The sequence below is a fragment of the Cricetulus griseus genome (assembly GCF_003668045.3).
Source record: "Cricetulus griseus strain 17A/GY chromosome 1 unlocalized genomic scaffold, alternate assembly CriGri-PICRH-1.0 chr1_1, whole genome shotgun sequence".
Classification (NCBI taxonomy): domain Eukaryota; kingdom Metazoa; phylum Chordata; class Mammalia; order Rodentia; family Cricetidae; genus Cricetulus; species Cricetulus griseus.
Window position 1 is genome coordinate 132,317,325 of NW_023276807.1, and position 13,056 is coordinate 132,330,380.

At 41.5% G+C, this 13,056-nt stretch overlaps 1 protein-coding gene across 5 annotated transcripts in view; it reads right to left on the reverse strand.

The window, feature by feature from the left end:
* The window catches only part of Rfc1 (replication factor C subunit 1), a 64,854-nt gene that overhangs the window by 8,092 nt on the left and 43,706 nt on the right, over window positions 1–13,056 (reverse strand). For 4 of the 5 annotated variants that reach the window (XM_027390747.2, XM_035453422.1, XM_027390745.2 and 1 more), the window contains 11 exons: window positions 12,445–12,624; window positions 11,764–11,868; window positions 8,881–9,280; window positions 8,130–8,242; window positions 6,788–6,902; window positions 5,057–5,139; window positions 4,735–4,872; window positions 3,597–3,692; window positions 3,176–3,274; window positions 2,087–2,241; window positions 1,850–1,967 (listed from right to left, as the gene is read on the reverse strand). In XM_027390747.2, coding sequence (XP_027246548.1) covers window positions 1,850–1,967; window positions 2,087–2,241; window positions 3,176–3,274; window positions 3,597–3,692; window positions 4,735–4,872; window positions 5,057–5,139; window positions 6,788–6,902; window positions 8,130–8,242; window positions 8,881–9,280; window positions 11,764–11,868; window positions 12,445–12,624 — 1,602 coding nt within the window. The remainder of the gene's footprint in view (window positions 1–1,849; window positions 1,968–2,086; window positions 2,242–3,175; window positions 3,275–3,596; window positions 3,693–4,734; window positions 4,873–5,056; window positions 5,140–6,787; window positions 6,903–8,129; window positions 8,243–8,880; window positions 9,281–11,763; window positions 11,869–12,444; window positions 12,625–13,056) is intronic. The other variant, XM_027390746.2, reaches the window with a different exon arrangement.

The following is a 13,056-nucleotide window of genomic DNA, read 5'->3' on the forward strand; positions in this document are numbered from 1 at the left end:
GCAGCCATGACCAACCAACTTCAATATACTTCTCATTTCCTAGATGCCAATGTCTCAGCACAGAATCATGACATGGAATGAGGTTATCTTTAACATAAGCAGCTGATGGCACAGGGAGATTCGAGTGCACACTGGCCAGGTGAGAGCAGACTGACTGCCTCCCATGGAAGATGCAAGGGGGGAGCAGTGTAACTTCCAATGTCTCCCTCTGGCCAGCATCTTCAGTTTGTTGAAGGCTTTAATTAAACTTTCTATAAATGGTGTATCCTGCCTTATTCTACTAAAATTTCCCCACACATTTTCACTAGATAATCTCTACAAACTGGCTTAAATGTAGAAGTACTTCACCAGGAGGACTTAATAATTAACCATCCTCCTGTAACTGGACATGGGAGCTTTGTACAGTGTTGTTTTCTTACCAAAACCAAAGCTTTGGAGAATATTTTTATGTAGTGTTTTTTCTGTGCTTAAAATTATTTATTTGGGGGATGGAGAGATGGCTCAGCGGTTAAGAGCACTGACTGCTCTTCCAGAGGTCCTGAGTTCAATTCCCGGCAACCACATGGTGGCTCACAACCACCTTGAATGAGATCTGGTATCCTCTGCTGGCATGCAGGCAGAAGACTGTATACATAATATATATGTATGTATGTATGTTTGTATTTATGTATGTATACATTATTTAAGATAAAAACCTCAAGTGTATAACCACTATGGAAAGAAAACATTGTACAAATTTTATAAAAATAAAAAGAATGTAAATGTATGGTACAATTAAGAGGGCAGGGAAGCAGGGTGTGGTGATCCACATTTGGAAGAGACTGACATGGGACATGCCACAAGTTTGAGACCAGCCTGGGTTACAGAATGAATACCAGGCTAACCAGGGCTCCACAACAAGACTCTGTCTCAAAACAAAACAAAACAACAGAAGAGGGCAGACTTTCTGGAAACCTTTGTTACTTGGACTAGTGATACTGCTGAATAGACAAAATTCAGAGCTATGGGTATGCATCAGTGGTAGAGTGCTGCCCTGCATGTACAAGGCTCTGGATTGCATCTCTAGTATGTGCACTCACATGTAAGAATACTCCCCCACTCCCTCCACCCCAGACAGGGTTTCTCTGTGACTTTAGAGGCTGTCTGGAACTAGCTCTTGTAGACCAGGCTGGTCTAGAACTCACAGAGATCCAACTGCCTCTGCCTCCTAAGTGCTGGGATTAAAGGTGTGCACCACCACCACCAGACTTAAGAATACTTTTAAAGATTAAGTGTGTAATAAATCTATATCATAATACTTAATATAAACTGACCTCTAGCAATGGAGAACATTGCAATTCATGCCCTGGCTGCACTTATTCTACGAGGGGCTCTGAGCAGTGACCTTCTGAGAGCCACAAATGCACAACAATTCTTAAGGAAACTAAGAAATGAGACTTACGATGCACACCTGTGGCTAGAACTGACACCTGGCCTTCTTATTCCCATTCCTCCATTTACATTAAAACACTTTTGAATAAATAGAAACAGTGACCAAAGTATTTTTCTCTATAACAGACTAATTTGCCACAAAAGACCAGAGACAGCTCAGCAGTTACGAACACTGGTTGGTTGCTCTTCCAGAGAACCTGGGTTTGGTTCCCAACACCCACATGGCAGCTCACAACCATCAGTAACTCCATTTCTAGGGTATCTGGTGCTCTCTTCTGACCTCCAGAGGCACCAGCATACATACATGCAGGTAAAACACTGATACAATAAAAACTTTTAAATATAAAAAGAAGAAAAAAAGCCCTAACTACAAGCAGCACAAGATTCTTTTTCCAGCTGAAGCAGGCCCTATACTCACCTGTGTGGGCAAAAGACTCCAGTTTTGCTTGCTCCGGATCTGACTGTCCACTAAGTCACCATCACATATGCTGTCTGCCGCCCGGCTTAAAAGCATCAAGTGCTTTTTCATGTCGCCCCTGCAGAGAAGAGCCAGTTTGGATTACATCACTATCCACTCCCCGCCACTCTGTGCAAGTCTCAGCCTCTATAGTGCTGGAGGGTCCTAATCTTGCCCTTCACTGCCCTCAATGCTTACCCTGCAGCCATGGGCTTTACATGGAGGTAGTTCTCCTGGACAAAGAGGGGGCCTATCGAATAGTCATGGAAAAAGAGATCCGATTTGTCCATCAGTGACATGTGTGCAGTCTCCTCTCCAGCTGCAAACACTTTCCGGGCAACATCAAATGGGCCCTGCCAAGAAGGGACATAAAATGGCAGAATGACCAAAACATAATACTGGAAAGGATACAGAGCCTACTAAGAATGACACAGCACTTTGGGGATCCCAACTAAACAGTTTACAGCACCTTTATCATCATTGCCAAAATCTGGAAGTACTAAGATGTCCTTCAGAAACCAAATGGGTAAGTAAACTGATTCACATCCAGGCCACGGACTATTACTCAACAATTTTAACAAAAAATATCAGCCAAACTGGGTGGCGGTGACCTACACCTTTAGTTCCAACCTAATTGAGCTAAAGGCTACAAAATCTCAAAAGACCAAATTAAAAAAAAAAAAAAAAGAAGAAGACAAGAAAGGAAAAGAACAGTTGGTCAGTCCATTAGAAGAAATGACAGAGCTTTAAATGTACACAAATGTACTACTCTACAATATGAAAGAAGTCTATCTCCAAAGGCTACATACTATATAACTCCCACTTTATGACACTCAAGAAAAGGAAAAACTGTGGAGATGGAAAAGACTGGTGCTTATAAGCCAGGCAGTGGTAGCACACACCTTTAATCCCAGCACAGGGGGGAGGAGGGGGGGGACACAGACACGACACACACAGAGGCAGGTGGAGCTCTGTGAGTTCAAAGTCAGCCTGGTCTACAGAGCTGAGTCCAGGACAGGCTATAAAACTGAAGAGAAACTCTGTCTCAAAAAAAAAAAAAAACAAAAACAAAAAAAAACACTAACAACAACAACAAAATCTTTTTCTCAGAATCTGTAACAGACAATGACCATGCTTGAGAAAAAGTTCACTGACACAATATCTACAGGTCTGACAATTCCTTGGGCTCCACAGGTACATCAAGGACGTTCATTATGTCTACAAAGCTAATACAAGCAGGACAAGCAACACTCAACTTCATAACTAAGAAATGGAAACACATTTTACCAGTCTGATATCCTTCTTGGCCCTCTGAGAATCAGCCTTGGCTTGGTCATAAGTGAGTGCCTTACTTTGTGCACACCACATACTCATATTATGTAAAACCTACAAGAAACATAAATAAGACAATGTCAGGATGAGAAAGGGCTGCTACTCTCCAAACCTGTGCAGGTCTGAAGAACTGGGGAGGAGGGCACAAAAGTGTTAACTGTCAAGAGCTGGACTGCTGCTCTCCCAGCAACCACATGGTAGTTCACAGACATCCATACTCCAGTTTCAGAGAATTGAATGCCCAATTCTGGCCTCTGCAAATACTAGGCACACAAGTGGTGCAGACATACATGCAGGAAAAATATCCATACACATAAAATAATAAAATTAAATTTAGAAAAGTAACAACTGTCACATAATATATAATCTAACTCACCTGTCTGACATCTTGATTAGCTCCCAAAATTATCTCATTCATGGCTGGAGGGGGGATCTTTAAGCCCTCTTTAAATGCAATAGACAACATTGCACTCTGAAATTGACAAACAAGCAAGAAATTGTCACTGACCTTTTTATTTACTCCTAACATCTGCAATTCTATAAAAATATTTGAAATACTTTTAAGTTTTCAATTAGCAATTATCACACCTTTGATAAATCTCACTGGCTACAATACTGACACCACCTAAAGTTAAAATTAATCTTTATATAAATATCATGTCCTTTAGAAGAGGAATTCTGGGTCAGTGTGCTGGCTGGGTTTATGTCAACCCAATACAAGCTATAGTTATCCAAAAAGAGGAAAAGGGATTGAGAAGATGCCTCCATAACATCTGGCTGTAGGGTTTGGTTAATAACTGATTGATGGGGAAGGACCCAGCCCATTGTGGGTGCCACCCCTGGGCTGATAGTCCTGGGTTCGATAAGAAAGCAGCTGAACGCCGGGCATTGGTGTCGCACGCCTTTAATCCCAGCACTTGGGAGGCAGAGCAGGTGGATCTCTGTGAGTTCAAAACCAGCCTGGTCTACAAGAGCTAGTTCCAGGACAGCCTCCAAAGCCACAGAGAAACCCTGTCTCGAAAAAACACCAAAAAAAAAAGAAAGCAGCTGAGCAAGCCATACAAAGCAAGCCAGTAAGCAGCACTCTTCCATGGCCTGCATCATCTTCTGCCTCCAAGTTCCTGCCCTGTTTGAGTTCCTGACCTGACTTATTGTATGGTGAACAATGACGTGAAATTGTAAGCAAAAACAAACAACAAAACAAAAATCCTTTCCTCCCCAAGTTGTTTTTGGTCATGGTGTTTCATCACAGCAATAGGAACGCTAAGACATCTAACAAGATAGCTCAGTGGGCAAAGGCACTTCCCATCATGGCTGATGCCTAAGGTTGATCCCTAGACCCTGCATGTTTCAAGGTCATGGCACATGGTACTGACACCCAAAGGACCCTCTGACTTCCATATGTATATCCTACTGCACATGCATGAGCTCACACATGTCTGCTCGTGGACAGAGGCACACACCAAATAAATGTGTTTTGTTTTGTTTTGTTTTTTAAGTTACAATCATCGTACCTTAATCTGTTCAACCCGAGGTCTTTGGAAACGAAGATCAAAACAATAATGAACCAAAGAACGAATTTTGGGGTGATTTCTATCATTGCACATACAAATGATGGGAATTTTAGTATGCTTTATCAGGCCTATTAGTTCCTAAAAGGCAAATTTAGAACATTAAAAAAAAAATCATTATTTAAACAAAAAATAACAGATACTAGTCAACATATTTTAGAATTTTTAAAAAAGCCCTCAACTGATACAAATATTCATGCATATAACTCATATTTTCTTAATCTAAAAACCAACAGTAAAACAAAAAGCTACAGTGCTATGTTACCTGAATTCCCCCCCTGTCTTCATTGCCTGCCATACCATCAACCTCATCCATGATGAGAGCATGCTTCGAAGGAGTTGCTCTTCCTGACCAAGGGTGAGACAGGAGAAAACACATAACACAGTTCAAACTGCTATTTTACTGAAAGTTTTAGACACATTACATTTCAAAAGCTGCAAGAGTTAAGCAATGAAAAGAAATTCTTCCAACCTTTCGGCATTCCCAACTTCTCTTCCCAGCAGCTCCCTTAAAATGTATACCTTGTGGTTTTTCACTTAATTTTTGGTCAATATCCATTCCCATCCACCCATCCATTCATCTATAGATAACACTTCTTTTTTTCTTAAGATTTATTCATTTGCCAGGCAGTGGTGGTGCATACCTTTGATCCCAGCACTTGGGAGACAAAGGCAGGTAGATGTCTGAATTTGAGGCCAGCCTGGACTACAGAGGGAGTTCCAGGACAGCCAGGGCTACACAGAGAAACCCTGTCTCATAAAGCAAACAAACAAAAGCCTAATAATAAAAAGATCTATATACGTTATGTATCTGGGTTTTATATGTATGCATGTCTGCACACAAGAAGGAATGTCCAATCCCAAGAACATTTCTTTTCAATGTAATTTAATATTCTACTTTACAAATGTATAAAATTAGTTTACTGATGAAATATTAAGATGTTTCCAAGCTTTTGCTATGTCATACTAATATTTAAATATCACCATATGTATGTATGTAGCTATATGTGTATGTGTATGTGTGTCTATTTGTGTCTGTGTGTGTGTGTGTGTGTGTGTACAATTGTGCACATATTAAAGTATAATGACAGTGAAATTCCAAAAGCTGAAATTTCTAAATTAGAAATTATGTGTGACTTAAACTTGAAGAAAAATGTCAGATTGCTCAAGAGTTGTATTAATACTTCTGCCAGCCATATACAAGAAGTAACATGGAGAGACAGCTATCAGTACAGTGTTTGCCTTGCAAACACAAGATCCTGAGTTTAAATCCTAGAGAGGGGGAGGGGGAGAGGGGGGAGGGGGGAAGGAGAGAGAAGGAAAGGGAGAGGGAGAGGAGAGGGGGGGGGGGAGAGAGAGAGAGAGAGAGAGAGAGAGAGAGAGAGAGAGAGAGAGAGAGAGAGAGAGAGATTGTGTGTGAGAGGATGTTTTCTGAGCAATTTCTTTCAAAAAGTAATTTCTACCATTAAAAATACCAAGGTTCTAAATAATTCTCCACAGGCATGTTGATCCTTAACTGATACATCTTCATTTCCCCCACTAGTCACAACCTGACTACAATGGGCCCTTCCATAGAGATGACATTGTATAGCTCCAAATGCAACCTCCCATTCTTCAAGGCTTTTTGAACAAATATCATCCTCTTACTGGTAGATTACAGAATGCCCCAAGCACAATTTCCCCTCAACCACAGGCCTTACAACCTCATATAGCACACTGTATTTTTAATTTTATTTTCCATACTCATTTATGGGATTCACCTGCAAATTGTCTAAAATCACATACAAAATGAAAACTATGTGTATGTACACATTTTTTATCACATTTTCAGAACCCTCTAAAAGCAAAGAAGGTAACCAGTGCTCCAGGAGTTGGGTCAGAGGCCTTTCCTGTCTTCACGTCCCAGGATGCTTACCACAATGGTGCTCACTACATAACACTGAAGTGACTTGTTCTTAAACACATCTACAGCCACAGTTCAAAAGGGCACACATACTTGTATAAAAGCCTTTGATGCTTGTGTTGTCCAATGATTCAGCAACAATTGTTTTCAAACTGTTCTTACTCCGAGTATCACTTGCATTTAGTTCCACATAACTGTAGCCCAATTCCTAGTCAAAATATTGAAAATGGTTACTATCACAGTGCAAATAATCCTCCCCAGGGGAGCTAATTAAGGAACACAGAGGTTCCAAAACTCACATACAAAATCATGAGTAAAAATATTAAGTATGGTACTAACAGACAACAAATTTAATATTCCTCATAGTACTGAAGATTCTTAAAACACCATACAAACATACAACACACAAAGTTGGCTCTTAAAACCATAGCTGGAGCCGGGCGTTGGTGGTGCACGCTTTTAATCCCAGCACTCAGGAGGCAGAGGCAGGTGGATCTCTGTGAGTTTGAGGCTAGCCTGGTCTCCAGAGCGAGTGCCAGCATAGGCTCCAAAGCTACACAGAGAAACCCTATCTCCAAAAACAAAACAAAACAAAACAAAAAAACAGCTAGTAAATGCTCATACCTGGTTATCTGACCATCTGCCACACCATCCCTGTGGCTGTGTTCAAATAATCCTTAACTTAATAATGGCCCTAAAGAACAAGAATGGGAATGCAAGGAGGGCACCAGAACAGACACAGAAGGACAGACTAATCCTGGTACAAAAGGACAATGCTGCAGGGCACAGAGGGAAATCATGGAACACACGGGGCCCTGTACAGCCTGCAGGGATGGCATCGACTGTGGGCCTAGGAACACATCCTCCACATTTAAGGGGAAATGGATGTTATTACAATAGCCAATAGAATAACAGGTTTGGGGGCGGCTGTTTGTTTTCTTTAAACAATTTTTTAAAGGTTTATTTATTTATTATGTATACATACAGATTCTGTCTGCATGGCTGCCTGCAGGCTAGAGAGGGCACCAGATCTCACTATAGATGGTTGTAAGCCACCACGTGGTTGCTGGAACTTGAACTCAGGACCTCTGAAAGAACAGCCAGTGCTCTTAACCACTGAGCCATCTCTCCAGGCCCCTTTCTGAAACATTCTGTGTGTCCTGGAACTCACTATGTAGACCAGGTTGGCCTTGAATTCACAGAATTTCACCTGCCTCCCCAGTGCTGGGATTATAGCCATGCACCGCCACACCTAGCCAGAATAATAGTATTTTTTTAAAGGATGGAATGACAAACATCGTTAGAGCCAAACAAAATTCTAAAGTTTGACTTGAGAAAAATATACACTGTAAAGTTTACACACATCACACACACAAGAGCTATGTGATCCCTGCAAGGTTTTACCTTTCCAAGAGCAGTATGACAGGGCACCCACCTGACACACAAGAGAAGCTGTAGTTGTTTTGCCAACACCTGGAGGGCCAGACAGCAGTGCTGCCTTGAAACTGGAACCATCGTCTTTGCTGGAATGTTTGCCAAATCTCGCTGCTAGGGGAAAGTAAGTTCCAGAGCATTAACATACACCATCTACCAGACACTCCAGAACAGCAGGAATCTTTCCTGAACTGCTCAAGAGCATCCCAAAGCACAACAGAAGAGAGGGACCTACTGCACTACCAGAAGCAAACCGCACATTTAACTGAGCTTTAGGCCACTGTGCCAATGCATAGCCACTTTATGCCTTTCCCTCATGGGCCCTGAGCACGCTGGGTGGTCTCTCTCTCACAGGCCTTTGGACCTTGGGACTGGTCATTCTTTCTGCCCAATATCACACAAACACCTCCCTTCACCTAACTGTCTACTTGGGCTCCAAGTCTCTTCCAGAGAGCTAACATCCTCTTCCCTGACTACCCACCAGCATCCCCAGAGCTCCCTGTATTTAGTAGCTAGCTCATAGTCTCCCCAACTCTCTGGGGTCTCCTCCCAACTCTCTGGGGGCTCCTGAAGGGCCTACTGTGTTCACAGAAACACCACCAGGGCCTAGTACAGCACTTGGGCTCTGAACAAGCTCTCAGTAAATATGTGCTGACAGGTAAATGAACCAACCATGAGCCTTTCACCCATGAGTGCAACTGAGCATTACACGTTGACAGATATACATAAAATGACTAAAGTTGTGAAATCACCATGTTTTTTCTCTTCGGGAGAACTCTTATGCCAGTTTCTGAGCCAGCGTAGCAGTTTGTTGGCACAGCTCTGGTCACCTTGCTGTCCGATTATGTTCTTGAGTGATGTGGGCTTGTACTTATCCACCCAGAGCAGGCTTTCCACTTTGTTCCCACTGCTGTTCTTAGCTGGACCCTGAGCCCTGTTGTTGCCAGGCTTCTCCTTGACGACCTGCTCTGTGAAGTCCAGGCCCCTCCGAGACATGTCTGCTTCCTTCTTTATGGCTTTTGCAGGGCTGTCCCTTTGAGGAGTCAGTTTGCTCTTTTTAGACTCTGACTCCTTCTTGGTTGGACTAATTTTTCTTTTTCCTTGTTCATGCTTTTTGGGTGTTTGCTCCAATTTGGACTTTTCTTTCTTCATCTGAAGATGGGGGGGGAGCAGAGGGAAGAGAGAGAAACCTGATCAAACACAGTAGATTTCTATCCTGCTACACCCAGAGGCAAGGTGACACAGGAAAGTGAGCTACTCCATCTAGGCTGCTCCTGTCACAATGCAGTCACACACTGCAGTGTGTGAAGTCACTGCTTTCAGAAAGCCAAGAATATAGTGGTCATTTTTAAAATAAAAAGATGGGGTCATAGGGTAAACAACAACTGTTTCAAAGTTTCTTGACTACAAGTTTTCCTCAAAAACTTGTATATACAAAGTCCGAACAGTGCTGTATTATATGGTATGCATACACATTACAGCCATAAAATCAAAGAGCCCAACATCCACTGGGGAACTTAGATAAACAAAAAATTATGAAGATCCACACAATGGGACATTTGATCATAAAAGGGATTGAATAGTAATTCAAAGTACAACTTGATATGCCTTGAAGCCATTATAAAAAGTGAAAAGGCTAAAAACAAAAGCCTCATATGGTATGGCTCTACCTATATTAAATGTCCATAATAGGCAAATCCATAAAACAACAGCACAGTGACTGCCAGGCAGAGGGTATGACAAGCAACTCTAAATAAGTACAAAATTTCTTTTTGAAGATAATGACAATGTTTGGAGTTAGATGCATTAACTGAGTCAACAAGTGGGTAGAGGTGCTTGCCACCAAGTCTAATGTCCTGAGTTCACTCCCCAGATCCCACATTGTGAAAGGAGAGAACCAACTCGAGCAAGTTGTCCTCTGACCTCCACATGCACACCATGTGCCCAGACACATAAAATACATACTATCAAAACTTAATATATAATTTTTAGTTAGATAATGATGATCGCTGCACAGGTGTGAATTATGATTTTTTTTTAAATAGGTGAACTTTGAGGAATGTAAATAATCTTAATCTCTAAAACAGTTAAATGCCTTCCAGTAATGCTAGAACTTATGAATGACCATTTAAGAGAAGACATTTTTGAAGATTCAAAATAACTATCCACTCAAGAAGACCAGCAGACTATCTCAACCAAGTTAACAAGATTTATCAATGTCATGTACATGAGACACACTAAAAGGGACACAGTATAACCCTGTGGTATTCATGACAAACTGGGTAACACAATCTAATTGTGAGAAATGTAACACAATGCCATGATAGACATTCTACAAACAACTAACCAGGATAAAATAAGGAAAGACAGAACTACCCTAGGCTGGAGGAGGCTGAGACAGCACAAGTCAATGTAGTGCAGGAACCTGGAGCAGAGAAAAGGTGCAGTGTGGTGAACAAACACTGTAGCTAACCATGAAGCAGCAACATTCATTCCCTACTTATTGCAACTTGACCATGGTTACATCATCCCCTGGGACTTTTCTATTGGAATAAACTGGGCAGACCATCTTGTCACACTGGTGGTGGTACAAGGGACAATAATCTTGGCATCCAGGCACTCCTGTGTCCTGCATGTGGACACACAGATAGATAGTGGAATCAATGTGACAGCACTGGGAGGCGCAAACACAGAAAATGGAAGGGTTCAGAAGGATGGACCAAGTTCATCCTGCCCCCAGCTTAGATGTGAGTCAACTCTTTCTTCTTTTTTTCTCCCCTTTGTTGAAAGCCAACAGAGACTAGTTTCTATCATAATTGAAAAATTCCTAATAAAGTTTCACTAAAGATACTAATAAACTCCTCTTTAAAAAACAAAGAATAGAAAACAAAACTTTCAGGCAGGGCCATGTAAAGTCTACAAGAATACAGAATATGGACTGAAGACATGACTCAGCAATTAAGAGCACTTACTTCTCTTGCAGAGGAGCCCAAGTTCAGCTCCCAGAACCCATATTAGGTGGTTTACAACTGCCCAGAACTCTAGTTCTAGAGAAAGATGCCCTCTTATAGCCTCTGTGGACACCACATTCAAGAGCATGCATACACCCCCACCCCCCACCCCCCCCCCCACACACACACAATTTAAAAACTGAGGCCAGGTGTGGTGGCACATGCCTTTAATCCCAGCATTTCAGAGGTAGAGGCATTCAGATCTCTGAGTCTGAGGCCAGTCTGCTCTACATATCAAGTTCCTTACCAGCCAAGGCTAAGTAAATTTTTTAACCTTGAAATATATATGTGTGTGTGTGTGTGTGTGTGTGTGTGTGTGTGTGTGTATGTATGTATGCATGTATGTATGTTATGAGATGTATATATATATATGGACAATAAGGATGAGAAGGTAGGTTACACACAACACACTATATGTTACACTCCCTCTCTCCTCCCCTGAAAAGTAAAGAAACACCAAAGACATGCTGAGACAGTCTTCCAGGTCAAAAAGAAAGAAGGTGAATTTACTTGTTTTACACAGGAGTTTGATTTTCTAGCCAAAAGTACTGTCTATTGTGCATCTCTATCAAACAGGAGGCTTCTAATACCAACTTCAATAAACCAGGTTTGTCTTATACACACCTCAGCTTCAGCAGCTATTTCATACTTGGATTTCTTGCCTGGCATAGTTCGAATCAGATCCAACAGACCATCTTCATCAAGGATTTTTGTTCCCAAAGCTGTTGCCTGTTGATTAAAATACAAGTCATCAGAGCTCCATATAAACTACTTGTTGTTGGAGAGGAAATTTTACTTTAAGGCTTACTAGCAGATGAATCACCACACTGTAAATTAACACTAGAATTTATTTTTAATTATTTTTAAGATTTTGCCAGGCAGTGGCAGTGCATGCCTTTAATTCCCAGCACTCAAGAAGCAGAGACAGGAGGATTTCTGTGAGTTCGAGGCCAGCCTGGTCTCCAGAGCGAGTGCCAGGATAGGCTCCAAAGCGACACAGAGAAACCCTGTCTCGAAAAACCAAAACACAAAACAAAACAAAAACCTGTATGTTTCTATGTTAACAATATTTTTAAAACTAGAATACACAAAGAAAATCAAGTAAATAGCAACGATGCTTCCAATTAAACAAACCAAAATCTGTAGTCACAACCAAAAACACACATACGGTATGTGAAGAAGACAAAACTACAGGGTGAAGGCGTTCTTTCTCTTCTTTTTTAACTGTAATGTGGCCAGGAGCATTACCACAAACAGCCACACTGGCAGGCAGGTACTACTGTGAAGAGCGCCAGCAGGACCCACCTTGTCACTCTTGGACTGTCCGCTATCCCGGCCCATAACGAGATAGTTGGTTTTCTTGCTCACATTTCCTGTTACTTTGCCCCCATAACGTTCAATTAGAGACTTGGCTTCTTCCCGTTCAATGGACTCCAGCACGCCTGTGATCACAAATGTCAGTCCTTCCAAGCAATTTTCAGCTCCCTAAAAACCAAAATGTTCAAGCAGAGAAGAAATTACAAGGTAGCTTTCCAAAGAAATATAGCTGAACAAGCTGACTTGACATCATAAATAATGATGAATAAAGACCCCAGCATGAAACCTAGATAGAAATTACAGCAGAACCTCAAAGTAAATCCTGATGAATTCCTACATAGCTAACATTTAACACATACCAAATGAATGAGGAAAAACATACTGTTACCAAAATTAAAATTACCCATTCATGCAATTCTCCACTTTTCATATTTAAATCAGTAATTTGCTTTCATAGCTTCAAGTAAACAATCAAATGTAATCTGCCCACTGACAAGCCCACTGTTGTTAAAGTACAGCTTGGGTTCTGGAAAGCCTATCAAGTTGGAGCGTTTATCATTCTCTGATCATTACCCGACTGAGAGTGAACCTAAGAAACTG